This window comes from Phyllobates terribilis, unplaced genomic scaffold (genome assembly GCF_046119375.1).
Source record: "Phyllobates terribilis strain yellow unplaced genomic scaffold, ASM4611937v1 Scaffold_2__4_contigs__length_985480577, whole genome shotgun sequence".
NCBI lineage: Eukaryota > Metazoa > Chordata > Amphibia > Anura > Dendrobatidae > Phyllobates > Phyllobates terribilis.
This window is the reverse complement of record NW_027362762.1, coordinates 965,687,400-965,704,035: the sequence shown is the minus strand read 5'-3', so window position 1 is coordinate 965,704,035 and position 16,636 is coordinate 965,687,400. Positions and strand designations below refer to the sequence as shown.

At 48.3% G+C, this 16,636-nt stretch overlaps 1 protein-coding gene across 1 annotated transcript in view; it reads right to left on the bottom strand.

Moving 5' to 3' along the window:
• Window positions 1-16,636, bottom strand: part of CFAP44 (cilia and flagella associated protein 44) — a 69,676-nt gene that overhangs the window by 13,453 nt on the left and 39,587 nt on the right. The window contains exons 13-22 of the mRNA XM_073670866.1: window positions 11,113-11,207; window positions 10,690-10,899; window positions 8,690-8,800; window positions 7,081-7,233; window positions 6,441-6,668; window positions 5,359-5,507; window positions 4,676-4,955; window positions 4,506-4,561; window positions 2,852-3,014; window positions 2,174-2,304 (exon numbers count right to left, since the gene is read on the bottom strand). Coding sequence (XP_073526967.1) covers window positions 2,174-2,304; window positions 2,852-3,014; window positions 4,506-4,561; window positions 4,676-4,955; window positions 5,359-5,507; window positions 6,441-6,668; window positions 7,081-7,233; window positions 8,690-8,800; window positions 10,690-10,899; window positions 11,113-11,207 — 1,576 coding nt within the window. The remainder of the gene's footprint in view (window positions 1-2,173; window positions 2,305-2,851; window positions 3,015-4,505; window positions 4,562-4,675; window positions 4,956-5,358; window positions 5,508-6,440; window positions 6,669-7,080; window positions 7,234-8,689; window positions 8,801-10,689; window positions 10,900-11,112; window positions 11,208-16,636) is intronic.

Below are 16,636 nucleotides of genomic sequence, written 5' to 3'. Positions count from 1 at the left end.
GAGGGGCCACATCCTCAAGAGAAGCCATACACCTCAAGAGGGGCCATACATCCTCAAGAGGAGCCATACACCTCAAGAGGAGCCATACATCCTCAAGAGGAGCCATACATCCTCAAGAGGAGCCATACATCCTCAAGAGGGGTCATACATCCTCAAGAGGGGCCATACATCCTCAAGAGGGGCCATACATCCTCAAGAGGGGCCATACATCCTCAAGGGGGCCATACATCCTCAAGGGGGCCATACATCCTCAAGAGGGGCCATACATCCTCAAGAGGGGCCATACACCTCAAGAGGAGCCATACATCCTCAAGAGGGGTCATACATCCTCAAGAGGGGTCATACATCCTCAAGAGGGGTCATACATCCTCAAGGGGGCCATACATCCTCAAGAGGGACCATACATCCTCAAGAGGGGTCATACATCCTCAAGAGGGGCCATACATCCTCAAGAGGGGTCATACATCCTCAAGGGGGCCATACATCCTCAAGGGGGCCATACATCCTCAAGAGGGGCCATACATCCTCAAGAGGGGCCATACATCCTCAAGAGGGGCCATACATCCTCAAGAGGGGCCATACACCTCAAGAGGAGCCATACATCCTCAAGAGGGGTCATACATCCTCAAGAGGGGCCATACATCCTCAAGAGGGGTCATACATCCTCAAGAGGGGTCATACATCCTCAAGGGGGCCATGCATCCTCAAGAGGGGCCATACATCCTCAAGAGGGGTCATACTTCCTCAAGAGGGGTCATACATCCTCAAGGGGGCCATACATCCTCAAGGAGGGCCATACATCCTCAAGGGGGCCATACACCCTCAAGGGGGGGCTATACATACTCAAGAGGAGCCACATACCTCTAGAATAGCCATACACCTCATGAGATGCCATACATCCTCAAGGGGTTTCATACATCCTCAAGAGGGGTCATACACCTCAAGAGGGGCCATACATCCTCAAGGGGGCCATACATCCTCAAGAGGGGCCATACATCCTCAAGGGGGCCATACACCCTCAAGGGGGGGCTATACATACTCAAGAGGAGCCACATACCTCTAGAGGAGCCATACACCTCATGAGATGCCATACATTTTCAAGGGGTTCCATACATCCTCAAGAGGGGTCATACACCTCAAGAGGGGCCATACATCCTCAAGGGGGGCTATATACACTCAAGGGGGGCTATACATCCTCAAGAGGAGCCACATACCTCTAGAGGAGCCATACATCCTCAAGAGTGGCCATACATCCTCAAGAGGGGTCATACATCCTCAAGAGGGGTCATACATCCTCAAGGGGGCCATACATCCTCAAGGAGGGCCATACATCCTCAAGGGGGGGCTATACACCCTCAAGGGGGGGCTATACATCCTCAAGGGGGGGCTATACATACTCAAGAGGAGCCACATACCTCTAGAGGAGCCATACACCTCATGAGATGCCATACATTTTCAAGGGGTTCCATACATCCTCAAGAGGGGTCATACACCTCAAGAGGGGCCATACATCCTCAAGGGGGGCTATATACACTCAAGGGGGGCTATATACACTCAAGGGGGGCTATATACACTCAAGGGAGGCTATACATCCTCAAGAGGAGCCACATACCTCTAGAGGAGCCATACACCTCATGAGATGCCATACATCCTCAAGGGGGGCTATACATCCTCAACAAGGGCCATACACCCTCAAGAGGGGCCACATACATCTAGAGGAGCCATACATCCTCAAGGGGGGCCATACATCCTCAAGGGGGGGCTATACATCCTCAAGAGGAGCCACATACCTCTAGAAGAGCCATACACCTCATGAGATGCCATACATCCTCAAGTGGGGCTACACATCCTCAAGAGGGGCCATACACCTATAGAGGGGCCATACACCTATAGAGGGGCCATACACCCTCAAGAGGGGCCACATACGTCTAGAGGAACCATACATCCTCAAAGGGTGCCATATACCCTGAAGAGGGGCCATACACATCAAGAGGGGCCAGAATACACTTTTAGCCTTCGTCTGGCGAATTGGGTCTATGGGAACATTACAGCGTACAGCGAGAAAATTTCACGGTGTATAATGTCGCCTAAGTACACAGACGTAGTGCAACAAATACGGTCGCGGACATGTTTATGGTGAGGGTTTGATGACAGGGACATGGTTTCCACTTACCGAGCCTGCAGCTTCTTCAGTCCTATGTTGTGCTTCTCCTGCTCCCAGGCCAGCTCCTTCAGCGCGGTGCGGACCCTCTCTGACGTCTGCCGCTCCATCTCTTCACGGATCCTAGGGTCCATCTCAAACTCCTAGAACGAGGAAGCGCAGGTTGTGGGGTCTCTTTGTGGACCACGTTCATCTCTGACATCTTAAGATCTGGTGTGACCACCGTCGATGTCAAGGACCTGTATGGGGTTCTCGATATCAGTCATTTCCAGTCTTGTGGGAATGAACCGTATTTATCATACACCCCAAAATTCTGCAACTTTCCGAAGTGCGTTGCGTTTCTATTAACCCTGCTTGCTTTCAGTGAATGAGAACAGTCGGAGGCTGAAAGTTCCCCTTTATCGTGTTCAATTAAGAACAATAATGTTCAAGGCTCATTAGAAGACCGAGCGCAGACGTCTGTCGGGTCCCAAAACTGGAAGTTATAGAATCAAAAAAGTATCAGAAAGTTACAAAGCTCCTCACGATACAAGTGAGAAAACTACCGTAAAGAGGTCGTCCATCTTCATTATTCCATTGTCTGGACTGCAGGACACCTCCGGATAGGATTTTCCTGCCAGTCGACACACGCGAGACCACCAGTATTTGCATATCACTGCCCAGGGGTCTTCTCCGGTGTCTGGTACGTACCGCTCGGCCGAGCTGCAGGTGATGTGGTAACACCGTGTTCTTCTTCAGTAGTTGCCTGAAACGCGTCCTCAGCGTCTCCAGCTCTCGCCTCCTGCCGGCCTTCTTACTGTCTGCCTCCTTCATCAGCCGGTCGTGCTGGCGCTTCTGCTTGGCATTTTCTATGCTGAAAAGAAACACATTGGCGTCAATTCTGAGCAGCGACCGTCCGAATGCCAAGAGGAAGGACATCAAACGTGGCACTGACAGCTCCACGATATTAGAGTCACTGAAGAAAAACTTCAGCACACCAATATCGATGAAAGACAACTTATTGATAGACCCAAAAAGTTTTGGCCCGTCTTGGCCTTTCTCAGGGTACATCTGTACAAATAAGTAAAAGAAAATCAAAAATAAAAGGATCATGAGACAAGTATGCAAATACTGTATGAAGCCATATAGCTGAGAGATTTAATTATCCATATTAAATATGGTCAGATATCAAAAAAGTGTCACCGAAGAGCTCAGGGGTGATGGGAGTATCGGCATGAACCACCAAGAGGACTGTGTCCGAGGGTCAGTAAAGGGGGAAATGAAAGAATTTTCGGTACTCGCTGTAAAATCTTTCTCATAGTTTTTATTGGGGGGGGGGTAAGATGCTGCCACCTGGTGGCTGATACTAAGAATACATGTTAGAAAAAAAAAAGTCATCTCCTCCCTAAGAGGATACACTTAGACCTGCCGACACTCACCAAAACAAAGACCACTTAAACAAAGGAGGGGGCAGTGATCCCAATGAAGGCTATGAGAATGAGATTTTACAGCCGAGTACCAAAAATCGTATTTTTCTCGGTCGCTTGATTGGGGGACACAGAAACCATGGGACGTCCTACAGCAGTCACTGGAGTGGGAAAACTAATAACCGTATTACAGAAGGAAGAATAGAAATCTCTGCGGTAACCACCGAATATCTGTAGCTTCCATTACCCTTCAGCCAAGACAGACACAAAGGTAAGATCTCTGCCAAGATTGGACTGAAGACCAAGTAACTGGAGGAGTATGAGCCGGAAGTAAGGGTGGAGTAAGCTGAGCCTGATATTTTGCCATGACAGATTGAATCCATCATACAATGGTAGCCGTATAGGCGGTCAGACCACTGCATGGGCGTACCAGGATGACTAGAGAGAGAAGTTAGTTTCTGCCGGAAAAACAGAAGGAGAAAACAGGTCTGACGCTCGGCCCAGTGTCTGCCTCCTACCTGACACTAAGCTAAGCAGAACAGCTGGGTGTCAGCAGGACGGGTGCAGCATGTTGGAGAGATGTTTTTTTCTCAGATGTATTACTTATTGTCAGCCTCCAGGTGGCAGCATATTACCCCTGGTTTCTGTGTCCTCCAATGACGCGCCATAGTGAGCATGTGCGGCCACCGTTTCATTCACTGTCTGTAGAAGAGGTGGTCACACGTGCTCAGTACAGCTCCATTCACACAGTGGACTCATAAAAGGAGAGGCAACAAGGCAGCGGTCTCCAGTCTACTGACCAGCCATGAGACTGGGGTGGTGTTTCATCAGCGCGGACATCATGCTACCATCACATGATCTAGTCTGACTATTGGTGTTGATGGAGTAATGATCTGATGGTGTAATGAGCTATAACAATACATTACATGGGTCTTCACCTGTAAGCATCCGGATCGTCGATGTCCTCCGCCGGCCGATCTTCATCAAGGCGTAGCTGTAAAATACAAAGATATCAGTGACGCCGGGATCCGGCCTATGTGGGGCAGTATCTGATCATTGCACAAGTCTCAGTGGCCCTCGCGAGGCGCCGCGTCATGATGGAGCCCACCCTGGGAGAAGGCACTGTAGCTTTCTTCACTTTCAGCTCTCGCTCGATGTCCTCCATGGAGAGGATGCTGAAGGTGAAGATGTTCCCGTCGGCTCCGCAGGTGACGAGATACTGGTTGTCGAAGCTGGAGCTGATGGCTTGGATGGCCCCGTACTGGTTATCATGGACCCCGAGAGACCAGTAATTGCCCATGGATTCGAGCGCAGGGTCGTTCGGCCGGAGGGGGTAGACCCTGATGGCCCCGTCCTGCATCCCACAGAACAGAAGCTGCTTGTTGGAGCTGAGAACAAGACGGAAAGAAAGTGAATAAGAAAAAACATCTGAGGCTCCATAAGTATAAGAATCTGAGAGATAGGACAGTCATGGAGAGGGTCATCTAGATTGCATTGGAGAGCCCCTTTAAATAGGACCTGTCAGGTCAGAAGTGGGCAGTGCTTGCTTTTATTTTATTCCTGCTGCTCCTCTGAGTTTTCCGTTTCATTTTTTTTTTTTTAAATCGTCCATACGGCTCCAGAGATACGGGCCGTGTCACTTACTGATAATTTATGGCCTTTACCAAGGGGGGCTTCAGATTCCATGTGGCCATAATCATTAGGCTGGCTATATTTCTGATATTGCCGACCTAGTCCCTGACGGGGCGACTGGAGAACGTGGTCTGGATGTAAGTAGAAGAGGTCCTCTACCTGAAGTGCATTTTGTGGATAGGATTGCTGCTGGTGTTATCGATCGGCAGAGCTCGCACCGGCTCGTCTCTCCTCAAAGACGGATCCTCAACTTGTCCATCAGCATCAGAAAACTGACAGAGGTAGAGGAACCCGGAGTCATACCCGTCCTGACGGAGAGGAGAAGACACACACATTAGGGCAGAGAACAGAACAAGCAGACGGATGATGATAATGATGATGGTGGTGGTGATGATGGTGATGGTGATGATGATGGTGGTGGTGATAATGACGATGGTGTTGATGATGATGATGGTGGTGGTGATAATGACGATGGTGTTGATGATAATGATGATGGTGGTGGTGATGATGATGATGGTGGTGGTGATGATGGTGGTGGTGAGGATGATGGTGGTGGTGATGATGGTGGTGGTGATGATGGTGGTGGTGGTGATAATGATGATGGTGATGGTGGTGGTGATGGTGGTGATAATGATGATGGTGTTGATGATGGTGATGATGGTGGTGGTGATGATGATGGTGGTGGTGATAATGATGATGGTGGTGGTGATGATGGTGGTGGTGATGGTGATGATGATGATGATGGTGGTGGTGATGGTGATGATGGTGGTGGTGATAATGATGATGGTGGTGGTGATAATGATGATAGTGTTGATGATGATGGTGGTGATGATGATGATGGTGGTGGTGATGATGATGATGGTGGTGGTGATAATGATGATGGTGGTGGTGATAATGATGATAGTGTTGATGATGATGGTGATGATGATGGTGGTGGTGATGATGGTGGTGGTGATGATGATGGTGGTGGTGATGATGGTGGTGGTGGTGTTGATGATGATGGTGATGATGATGGTGGTGGTGATAATGATGATGGTGGTGGTGATGATGGTAGTGGTGATGATGGTGGTGGTGATGATGGTGGTGGTGATGATGATGGTGGTGGTGATGGTGATGATGGTGGTGGTGGTGATGATGGTGGTGGTGATGATGATGGTGGTGGTGGTGGTGATGACGATGGTGGTGGTGGTGATGACGATGGTGGTGGTGGTGGTGATGATGGTGGGCCACATGACTCTTACCAGGGATAACCAGAACTTCCCGGGACTGGCGTAGAAACCACACAGGATGGGACTGGGCTCTTCTGGGACATAGATCTCCGGCAGTTTCTCCTCTTCATCATCGGTGACTGGCGGCAGGTCGTCTTCTGACACTTCCACTCCGCGCTCCTTCTGTTCCTGTATCCAGGCGTCCCGCTCCTTCATCTTCTGCTCCCGGTTCTTCCGTATGTGATCCAGCCGCTCCTCCCTCTGTACAGCAGACAAGAGGGAACAGCGGGTGACAAATATCACACCTAAAGTGATAAGATATAGCTAGATCCCACCACTGGGACCCCAAAGACTCCGACTATGAAGGGGCCACAAAGCAAAAACAGCGCCGAGACCCCTGAGATCTCAGGATCGGATTCATTGCCATAATCTGATGCATTATTGATCTCACAGGTGATTATCAGAGTTTTCGTCGTCTTCTATAGTCCAGCTTTCTTCATTGTCGTCCATGGTGCATTAAAAAACCTTCCCGACCACTAAAATCAAAAGACGCCCAAAGAAGACGCACACATGTATCCATACCGCCATACTGCACCCTGTCATGGCCGCAGGAACGCGCCCCCAGGCCGGATGTAACATGTATGTGGCCGGAGGGTCCGCGCCGAGCTCTTACCTCAATCTTTGACTTGATGCTGCGGAATCTAAAGTAACTTAGGGGAAGATTGAGGATTTCATAGGTGGAAACCGGGTCTGTCCTGTCCACTGCCGGGGCCGGGATCTGAACGGCGAATCCATTGTCACAGAGAACCAGCAGCGTGCTCAGCTCCTGCAACCGAGGGTGGAAAATGCAGAAAGAGTCACGGCGCCCCACAGAGGTGGTATGTGATGATCACAGCTGGACCTGTGTCTACCGGCGTGAATTCGGTGTGGACTTCCCCCTGTAAGTGCTCGTGAAGGCGAGTGTATTTTCGGTCCGCACCCGGACCAATGTTATTCTATGGGGCCGTGCACATGTCCGAAAAAAATGCAGCATGCCCGTGTTGTATCTGCTATTCAGACTGCACTCGGCCATGTAAGTCAATGAGTCTGTGGGAAATATTGGACTGCACTGGGACGACAGCTGAGTGAGCTCCGATTTTCATGGACTGACACAATGGAGAAGATGAAGACATTTTTTTTCTCCATCTTCTCCATATCTGAGTAAATCGGAGCTCACTATGATCACACTCTGAGCGGCCTGATTCTCTTGGAAGAGACAAAATACTGTCGTGTGACTCCGGCCTAAAGGGACCTAAGGACAATATTACTACAGAGACCAGCAGAGACGAGAAGCCAAATCTGGGGGACCACAGGGTTAGTCCATGGCCGCCAGAGCCCTGCGATCCTCCACCTACCTGCTGCTCTTTCCTGGCCAGAGCCCTGCGATCCTCCACCTACCTGCTGCTCTTTCCTGGCCAGAGCCCTGCGATCCTCCACCTACCTGCTGCTCTTTCCTGGCCAGAGCCCTGCGATCCTCCACCTACCTGCTGCTCTTTCCTGGCCAGAGCCCTGCGATCCTCCACCTACCTGCTGCTCTTTCCTGGCCAGAGCCCTGCGATCCTCCACCTACCTGCTGCTCTTTCCTGGCCAGAGCCCTGCGATCCTCCACCTACCTGCTGCTCTTTCCTGGCCAGAGCCCTGCGATCCTCCACCTTCCTGCTGCTCTTTCCTGGCCAGAGCCCTGCGATCCTCCACCTACCTGCTGCTCTTTCCTGGCCAGAGCCCTGCGATCCTCCACCTACCTGCTGCTCTTTCCTGGCCAGAGCCCTGCGATCCTCCACCTACCTGCTGCTCTTTCCTGGCCAGAGCCCTGCAATCCTCCACCTACCTGCTGCTCTTTCCTGGCACCTCTCCTGATTAGTAGGCCTGGTGCAATATCATGCGAGCCTAATATTTACAAGGGGCCCTGACATGGAAGTCTGGATGGGGGTCCTGAAAATCTTTTTGTTCAACTCTAGAAACTAGTTATATAGCTGTGAGTACAACGATAACAATGGTCCCTGTCTTGTATCGATCTGATGTGTCAGAGATGAGAAATCAAGCTCAGAAGTCACATGCAAATTACCCTGGAGATGCATTGGGGGTGTGTCACTGCACTTACAGCACACGCCCCCAATGCACTTCCAGACTCATATGCATGTAACGTACAAGCTGCAGTGGGGGTGTAAAGACCTATGGAGCAGGGAGTGTAAAGATCTATATGTCTGGATAATGAACCGTCCAATGACTGAGCCGCGACTCACATGTGAGGACGGAGACCAGTGTAGTTCCCGGACCGGTCCTGGAAGACGCACGAATCCGATAGGTTCATAGACGTCGCCGACCGCAAAGAAGAAGACGGTCCTGTCCAGACTCTGCAGGCGGGAAGTAGAGACGATTATTACTATTGCTCCGGTTATAAAGTATAACCCATCATAATAACCAGGGAGGAATATGGATGCAGCTCCGTCTGTGACTAGAGCATAAAACACGATGTATAGAAAGAAGCTCTTCTTGTCTCTATGGCAGCATTTCTATTCCATATACACCATGTCTCATACTCTAGTCACAGACGGAGCTGCATCCATATTTCTCTTTAAAAGGTTGCAGAATTTCCCCCTGTTGGATCCCATGTCCGTACACATTCAGATTCGTTTTGAAGCCTTGGGGGGGATGTACTGTTGAAGGTAGAAAAAACTACTATAAAAAAAAGTACTCATTACACTTAAAGGGGTATTCCCATCTCCAAGATCCTATCCCAATGTGTAGTAGGAGAAATAATAAAAATATTAGCAAATACTTCCAATTAGAAATGTAGTATAGTTCTTCTGATTCGCTATGTCACTTTCCCCATGTACAGGGCATTGCTTTAACTTAGATATCCATGGTTACAACCACTAGCAACTAAATAACTAACTGTCACTATATGAGCGGTTGTAACCATGGATACCTAAGCTACTGCAACGCCCTCCACATGAGGTAAGTGACATTGGTTATCAGAAGAACTATACTACATTTAGAGGTATTTGCTAATATTATTATTTTATATTGGGATATGATCTTGGAGATGGGAATAACTCTTTAACTCCCTTAAGGAAGTTGCCACTTTCCATTTTTTTTGCACTTTTGTGTTTTTCCACCCCTTTTTCCAGGAGACATAACTTTTTATTTTTCTGCGCACACATCGGCATATAACGGGTTCTTTTTTTTGTTGTTGAAGGAGTTGTATGACGCCATTCATTTTACCAAATAGTGTATTGAAGACTGGAAGTAAAAAGGAAAAAAAAAATAAGAAAATGAAGAAAAAAAAAAAGTAATCTGGTTCTTCCTGTGTTGACCTCAGGATACAAATGACCCAGTACCGTGATTCTGCCGCCAATGATCACACCGCGGTCACATTTATAGATTTTTTTTTTATATTAGTTTTTTAAAAAAAAAAAAACTAACTAAAAATTGTTTTTCTTCTTCCCGAGAGCCGTAACTTTTATATTTTCCCAGTGATGGAGCGGAGGAAGACTTTATTATTGCGCTGAGCTGTGATTCTTATTGGTCCCATCTTAAGATACATGCGACGTTCTTGGGGAAGTGCAATATTTATCTATTTTCTTTAGGGTTTGGGTTAATTCATTTTATATTCTGGTAGATCAGACTTTTATAGACGCTTTTTGGTTGTTGTTGTTGTTGTGGTAGTTGTTGTTGTGGTAGTTGTTGTTGTGGTTGTTGTTGTTGTGGTAGTTGTTGTTGTGGTTGTTGTTGTTGTGGTAGTTGTTGTTGTTGTGGTTGTTGTTGTGGTTGTTGTTGTGGTTGTTGTTGTGAATTGGGAAAAGGCCTCTTTAACTTTTTTTTTTTTTAAATTAAGAAAAAAAAACAAAAATATTAACTACTTTTTTAACTAATTTTTTTTTTTAGTTCTCCAAGGGGATTTCAAGCTGTGATGCTTGTACTATATACTGCAATGCTTTACTGCAGTACTGCAATAATGTTCTCCTATGAAGCCACAGGCTTTATAAGAGGACCAAGATGGCAGCAATAGGGGGTCTACAGTAAGCCCCCGGCTGCCGTGATAACCCATCATACCGTGATGGACACTTTCACAAACCACTTAACTGCTGCTTAACGGCAGCGATAGGAGCAGACTCTGGTCACTGCTTAGAGTTATGTCCCCGGCTGAATAACACCCGACCTGTGACCGAGTTAAGGGATCCTCGGTAATCTGTTGGGAGTGTGCCGGTGTGTGGAATTTCACGCAGTAATCAGCTTTTACCCCTGTGGAAAGGATCTCTCCATTGCGCTCATATGCCAAGGCGGTGACCGGACCGTTGTGCGGCTTGAAGGCTTGTCTCAGGTTTATTGCGGCCTCCTGGGTGCCGCTTCGTGCCGCCATGAGCCTCATGCCAAAGGCATTGTAGACCTCCAGGATACGGACGACCCCGTCTTCAAATCCCATGGCAAACAAGCCGCCTTTTGGGTTCACCTGCAAAACAGAAGAAGGTGAACGGATGGAAGCGGGAGGCTGGGAAAACACAGAGAATGACTGCTGCACGGACTGGCCGGCGGCTCTCCCAAAAGCCTCATATATTTCTATGCAGCTGTCACGCTTGGGTTGTGAGAGCCGCCGGCCAGTCCGAGCACTGCAGTCCGATCTCGCCCCGTCTGACGGCGCCCTAGCAATGTACAAGGATCTGACCATGCGAGGAGCCCACGTCAGGGCGGTGCCACCTTGCTTAAACTTCATGTCAACGAGAGGAACCTTCCCTGCAAAGTCGTAGATCCTCAGAGATCCTGAAAAAGAAAGAGACGCGCTGAACTACCCTCGGCCCTCTTTTACAGTATTGGATAACCCCTTTACCCCCTTCCTGACATTGGTCGCCCTGGTATGTCCAATGTCAGGTCCCTGAACTCAGGAGCCGACATCTGCATCTAGCGGCAGCGGAGGAGCCGTAAACGCCACTGTCAATCGCTGACGGCGATATTTAAGGTGCGCGGTATGAGAGCGAGGCGATCCACCTGCCCGGCGGCCACCCCCATGACAAGATCGTGGAGGGCCGATGGGTTCCCACAGCAGCCGGGGGGCTTGCTGAAGGCCCTTCTGCCTGCCAAGACAGTGCTCCTGTGAAGACCACCCGGTGGCTGGTAATACTGTGGTAATATAGTGGACAGAACAAGCGATCAGACGACTGCAGGTTCAAGTATAAAAGACTAAAAAACAAAAACTAAACTCTAATGGCCCCCACTATTCTACTACTAAAAATAAAGGAAAAAATACATAAATAAACATATTTGGTATCGCTGAATGTTTAATCTATTAAAGGGAGTCTGTCCCCCCCGGGAGATATCTGACCTCTACTATGGACATACAGGAGATAGAAATGTAACTCTATACCTACCTGTATGGCCATAGTAGAGGTCTGATGGGAGTCTGTCCCCCCTGGAGATATCTGACCTCTACTATGGACATACAGGTGATAGAAATGTAACTCTATACCTACCTGTATGGCCATAGTAGAGGTCTGATGGGAGTCTGTCCCCCCTGGGAGATATCTGACCTCTACTATGGGCATACAGGTGATAGAAATGTAACTCTATACCTACCTGTATGTCCATAGTAGAGGTCTGATGGGAGTCTGTCCCCCCTGGAGATATCTGACCTCTACTATGGGCATACAGGTGATAGAAATGTAACTCTATACCTACCTGTATGGCCATAGTAGAGGTCTGATGGGAGTCTGTCCCCCCTGGGAGATATCTGACCTCTACTATGGACATACAGGAGATAGAAATGTAACTCTATACCTACCTGTATGGCCATAGTAGAGGTCTGATGGGAGTCTGTCCCCCCTGGGAGATATCTGACCTCTACTATGGGCATACAGGTGATAGAAATGTAACTCTATACCTACCTGTATGTCCATAGTAGAGGTCTGATGGGAGTCTGTCCCCCCTGGAGATATCTGACCTCTACTATGGGCATACAGGTGATAGAAATGTAACTCTATACCTACCTGTATGGCCATAGTAGAGGTCTGATGGGAGTCTGTCCCCCCTGGGAGATATCTGACCTCTACTATGGGCATACAGGTGATAGAAATGTAACTCTATACCTACCTGTATGTCCATAGTAGAGGTCTGATGGGAGTCTGTCCCCCCTGGGAGATATCTGACCTCTACTATGGACATACAGGAGATAGAAATGTAACTCTATACCTACCTGTATGCCCATAGTAGAGGTCAGATATCTCCCAGGGGGGACAGACTCCCATCAGACCTCTACTATGGACATACAGGTAGGTATAGAGTTACATTTCTATCACCTGTATGCCCATAGTAGAGGTCAGATATCTCCCGGGGGGGACAGATTCCCATCAGACCTCTACTATGGCCATACAGGTAGGTATAGAGTTACATTTCTATCTCCTGTATGTCCATAGTAGAGGTCTGATGGGAGTCTGTCCCCCCTGGGAGATATCTGACCTCTACTATGGGCATACAGGTAGGTATAGAGTTACATTTCTATCTCCTGTATGTCCATAGTAGAGGTCTGATATCTCCCAGGGGGGACAGACTCCCATCAGACCTCTACTATGGACATACAGGTAGGTATAGAGTTACATTTCTATCACCTGTATGCCCATAGTAGAGGTCAGATATCTCCCAGGGGGGACAGATTCCCATCAGACCTCTACTATGGCCATACAGGTAGGTATAGAGTTACATTTCTATCACCTGTATGCCCATAGTAGAGGTCAGATATCTCCCGGGGGGGACAGACTCCCATCAGACCTCTACTATGGCCATACTGGTAGGTATAGAGTTACATTTCTATCACCTGTATGCCCATAGTAGAGGTCAGATATCTCCCAGGGGGGACAGACTCCCATCAGACCTCTACTATGGCCATACAGGTAGGTATAGAGTTACATTTCTATCTCCTGTATGTCCATAGTAGAGGTCAGATATCTCCCAGGGGGGACAGATTCCCATCAGACCTCTACTATGGCCATACAGGTAGGTATAGAGTTACATTTCTATCTCCTGTATGTCCATAGTAGAGGTCAGATATCTCCCAGGGGGGACAGATTCCCATCAGACCTCTACTATGGCCATACAGGAGATAGAAATGTAACTCTATACCTACCTGTATGGCCATAGTAGAGGTCTGATGGGAATCTGTCCCCCCTGGGAGATATCTGACCTCTACTATGGGCATACAGGTGATAGAAATGTAACTCTATACCTACCAGTATGGCCATAGTAGAGGTCTGATGGGAGTCTGTCCCCCCCGGGAGATATCTGACCTCTACTATGGGCATACAGGTGATAGAAATGTAACTCTATACCTACCTGTATGGCCATAGTAGAGGTCTGATGGGAGTCTGTCCCCCCGGGAGATATCTGACCTCTACTATGGTCATACAGGTGATAGAAATGTAACTCTATACCTACCTGTATGGCCATAGTAGAGGTCTGATGGGGGTCTGTCCCCCCTGGGGGATATCTGACCTCTACTATGGACATACAGGTGATAGAAATGTAACTCTATACCTACCTGTATGGCCATAGTAGAGGTCTGATGGGAGTCTGTCCCCCCGGGAGATATCTGACCTCTACTATGGTCATACAGGTGATAGAAATGTAACTCTATACCTACCTGTATGGCCATAGTAGAGGTCTGATGGGGGTCTGTCCCCCCTGGGGGATATCTGACCTCTACTATGGACATACAGGTGATAGAAATGTAACTCTATACCTACCTGTATGGCCATAGTAGAGGTCTGATGGGGGTCTGTCCCCCCTGGGGGATATCTGACCTCTACTATGGGCATACAGGTGATAGAAATGTAACTCTATACCTATCTGTATGGCCATAGTAGAGGTCTGATGGGAGTCTGTCCCCCCTGGAGATATCTGACCTCTACTATGGGCATACAGGTGAAAGAAATGTAACTCTATACCTATCTGTATGGCCATAGTAGAGGTCTGATGGGAGTCTGTCCCCCCTGGGAGATATCTGACCTCTACTATGGGCATACAGGTGATAGAAATGTAACTCTATACCTATCTGTATGGCCATAGTAGAGGTCTGATGGGGGTCTGTCCCCCCTGGGGGATATCTGACCTCTACTATGGACATACAGGTGAAAGAAATGTAACTCTATACCTACCTGTATGGCCATAGTAGAGGTCTGATGGGAGTCTGTCCCCCCTGGGAGATATCTGACCTCTACTATGGACATACAGGTGATAGAAATGTAACTCTATACCTACCTGTATGGCCATAGTAGAGGTCTGATGGGGGTCTGTCCCCCCTGGAGATATCTGACCTCTACTATGGGCATACAGGTGATAGAAATGTAACTCTATACCTACCTGTATGGCCATAGTAGAGGTCTGATGGGGGTCTGTCCCCCCTGGGGGATATCTGACCTCTACTATGGACATACAGGTGAAAGAAATGTAACTCTATACCTACCTGTATGGCCATAGTAGAGGTCTGATGGGAATCTGTCCCCCCTGGGAGATATCTGACCTCTACTATGGACATACAGGTGATAGAAATGTAACTCTATACCTATCTGTATGGCCATAGTAGAGGTCTGATGGGAGTCTGTCCCCCCTGGGGGATATCTGACCTCTACTATGGACATACAGGTGATAGAAATGTAACTCTATACCTATCTGTATGGCCATAGTAGAGGTCTGATGGGAGTCTGTCCCCCCTGGGGGATATCTGACCTCTACTATGGACATACAGGTGATAGAAATGTAACTCTATACCTACCTGTATGGCCATAGTAGAGGTCTGATGGGAATCTGTCCCCCCTGGGAGATATCTGACCTCTACTATGGTCATACAGGTGATAGAAATGTAACTCTATACCTACCTGTATGGCCATAGTAGAGGTCTGATGGGAATCTGTCCCCCCTGGGAGATATCTGACCTCTACTATGGACATACAGGTGATAGAAATGTAACTCTATACCTACCTGTATGGCCATAGTAGAGGTCTGATGGGAATCTGTCCCCCCTGGGAGATATCTGACCTCTACTATGGACATACAGGTGATAGAAATGTAACTCTATACCTACCTGTATGGCCATAGTAGAGGTCTGATGGGAATCTGTCCCCCCTGGAGATATCTGACCTCTACTATGGACATACAGGTGATAGAAATGTAACTCTATACCTACCTGTATGTCCATAGTAGAGGTCTGATGGGAGTCTGTCCCACCTGGGAGATATCTGACCTCTACTATGGTCATACAGGTGATAGAAATGTAACTCTATACCTACCTGTATGGCCATAGTAGAGGTCTGATGGGAATCTGTCCCCCCTGGGAGATATCTGACCTCTACTATGGTCATACAGGTGATAGAAATGTAACTCTATACCTACCTGTATGGCCATAGTAGAGGTCTGATGGGAATCTGTCCCCCCTGGGAGATATCTGACCTCTACTATGGACATACAGGTGATAGAAATGTAACTCTATACCTACCTGTATGGCCATAGTAGAGGTCTGATGGGAATCTGTCCCCCCTGGAGATATCTGACCTCTACTATGGACATACAGGTGATAGAAATGTAACTCTATACCTACCTGTATGGCCCATAGTAGAGGACTGATGGGAGTCTGTCCCACCTGGGAGATATCTGACCTCTACTATGGTCATACAGGTGATAGAAATGTAACTCTATACCTACCTGTATGGCCATAGTAGAGGTCTGATGGGGGTCTGTCCCCCCTGGGAGATATCTGACCTCTACTATGGGCATACAGGTGATAGAAATGTAACTCTATACCTACATGTATGGCCATAGTAGAGGTCTGATGGGAGTCTGTCCCCCCTGGGAGATATCTGACCTCTACTATGGGCATACAGGTGATAGAAATGTAACTCTATACCTACCTGTATGGCCATAGTAGAGGTCTGATGGGAGTCTGTCCCCCTGGGAGATATCTGACCTCTACTATGGGCATACAGGTGATAGAAATGTAACTCTATACCTACCTGTATGGCCATAGTAGAGGTCTGATGGGAATCTGTCCCCCCTGGGGGATATCTGACCTCTACTATGGACATACAGGTGATAGAAATGTAACTCTATACCTACCTGTATGGCCATAGTAGAGGTCTGATGGGAGTCTGTCCCCCCTGGGAGATATCTGACCTCTACTATGGGCATACAGGTGATAGAATTGTAACTCT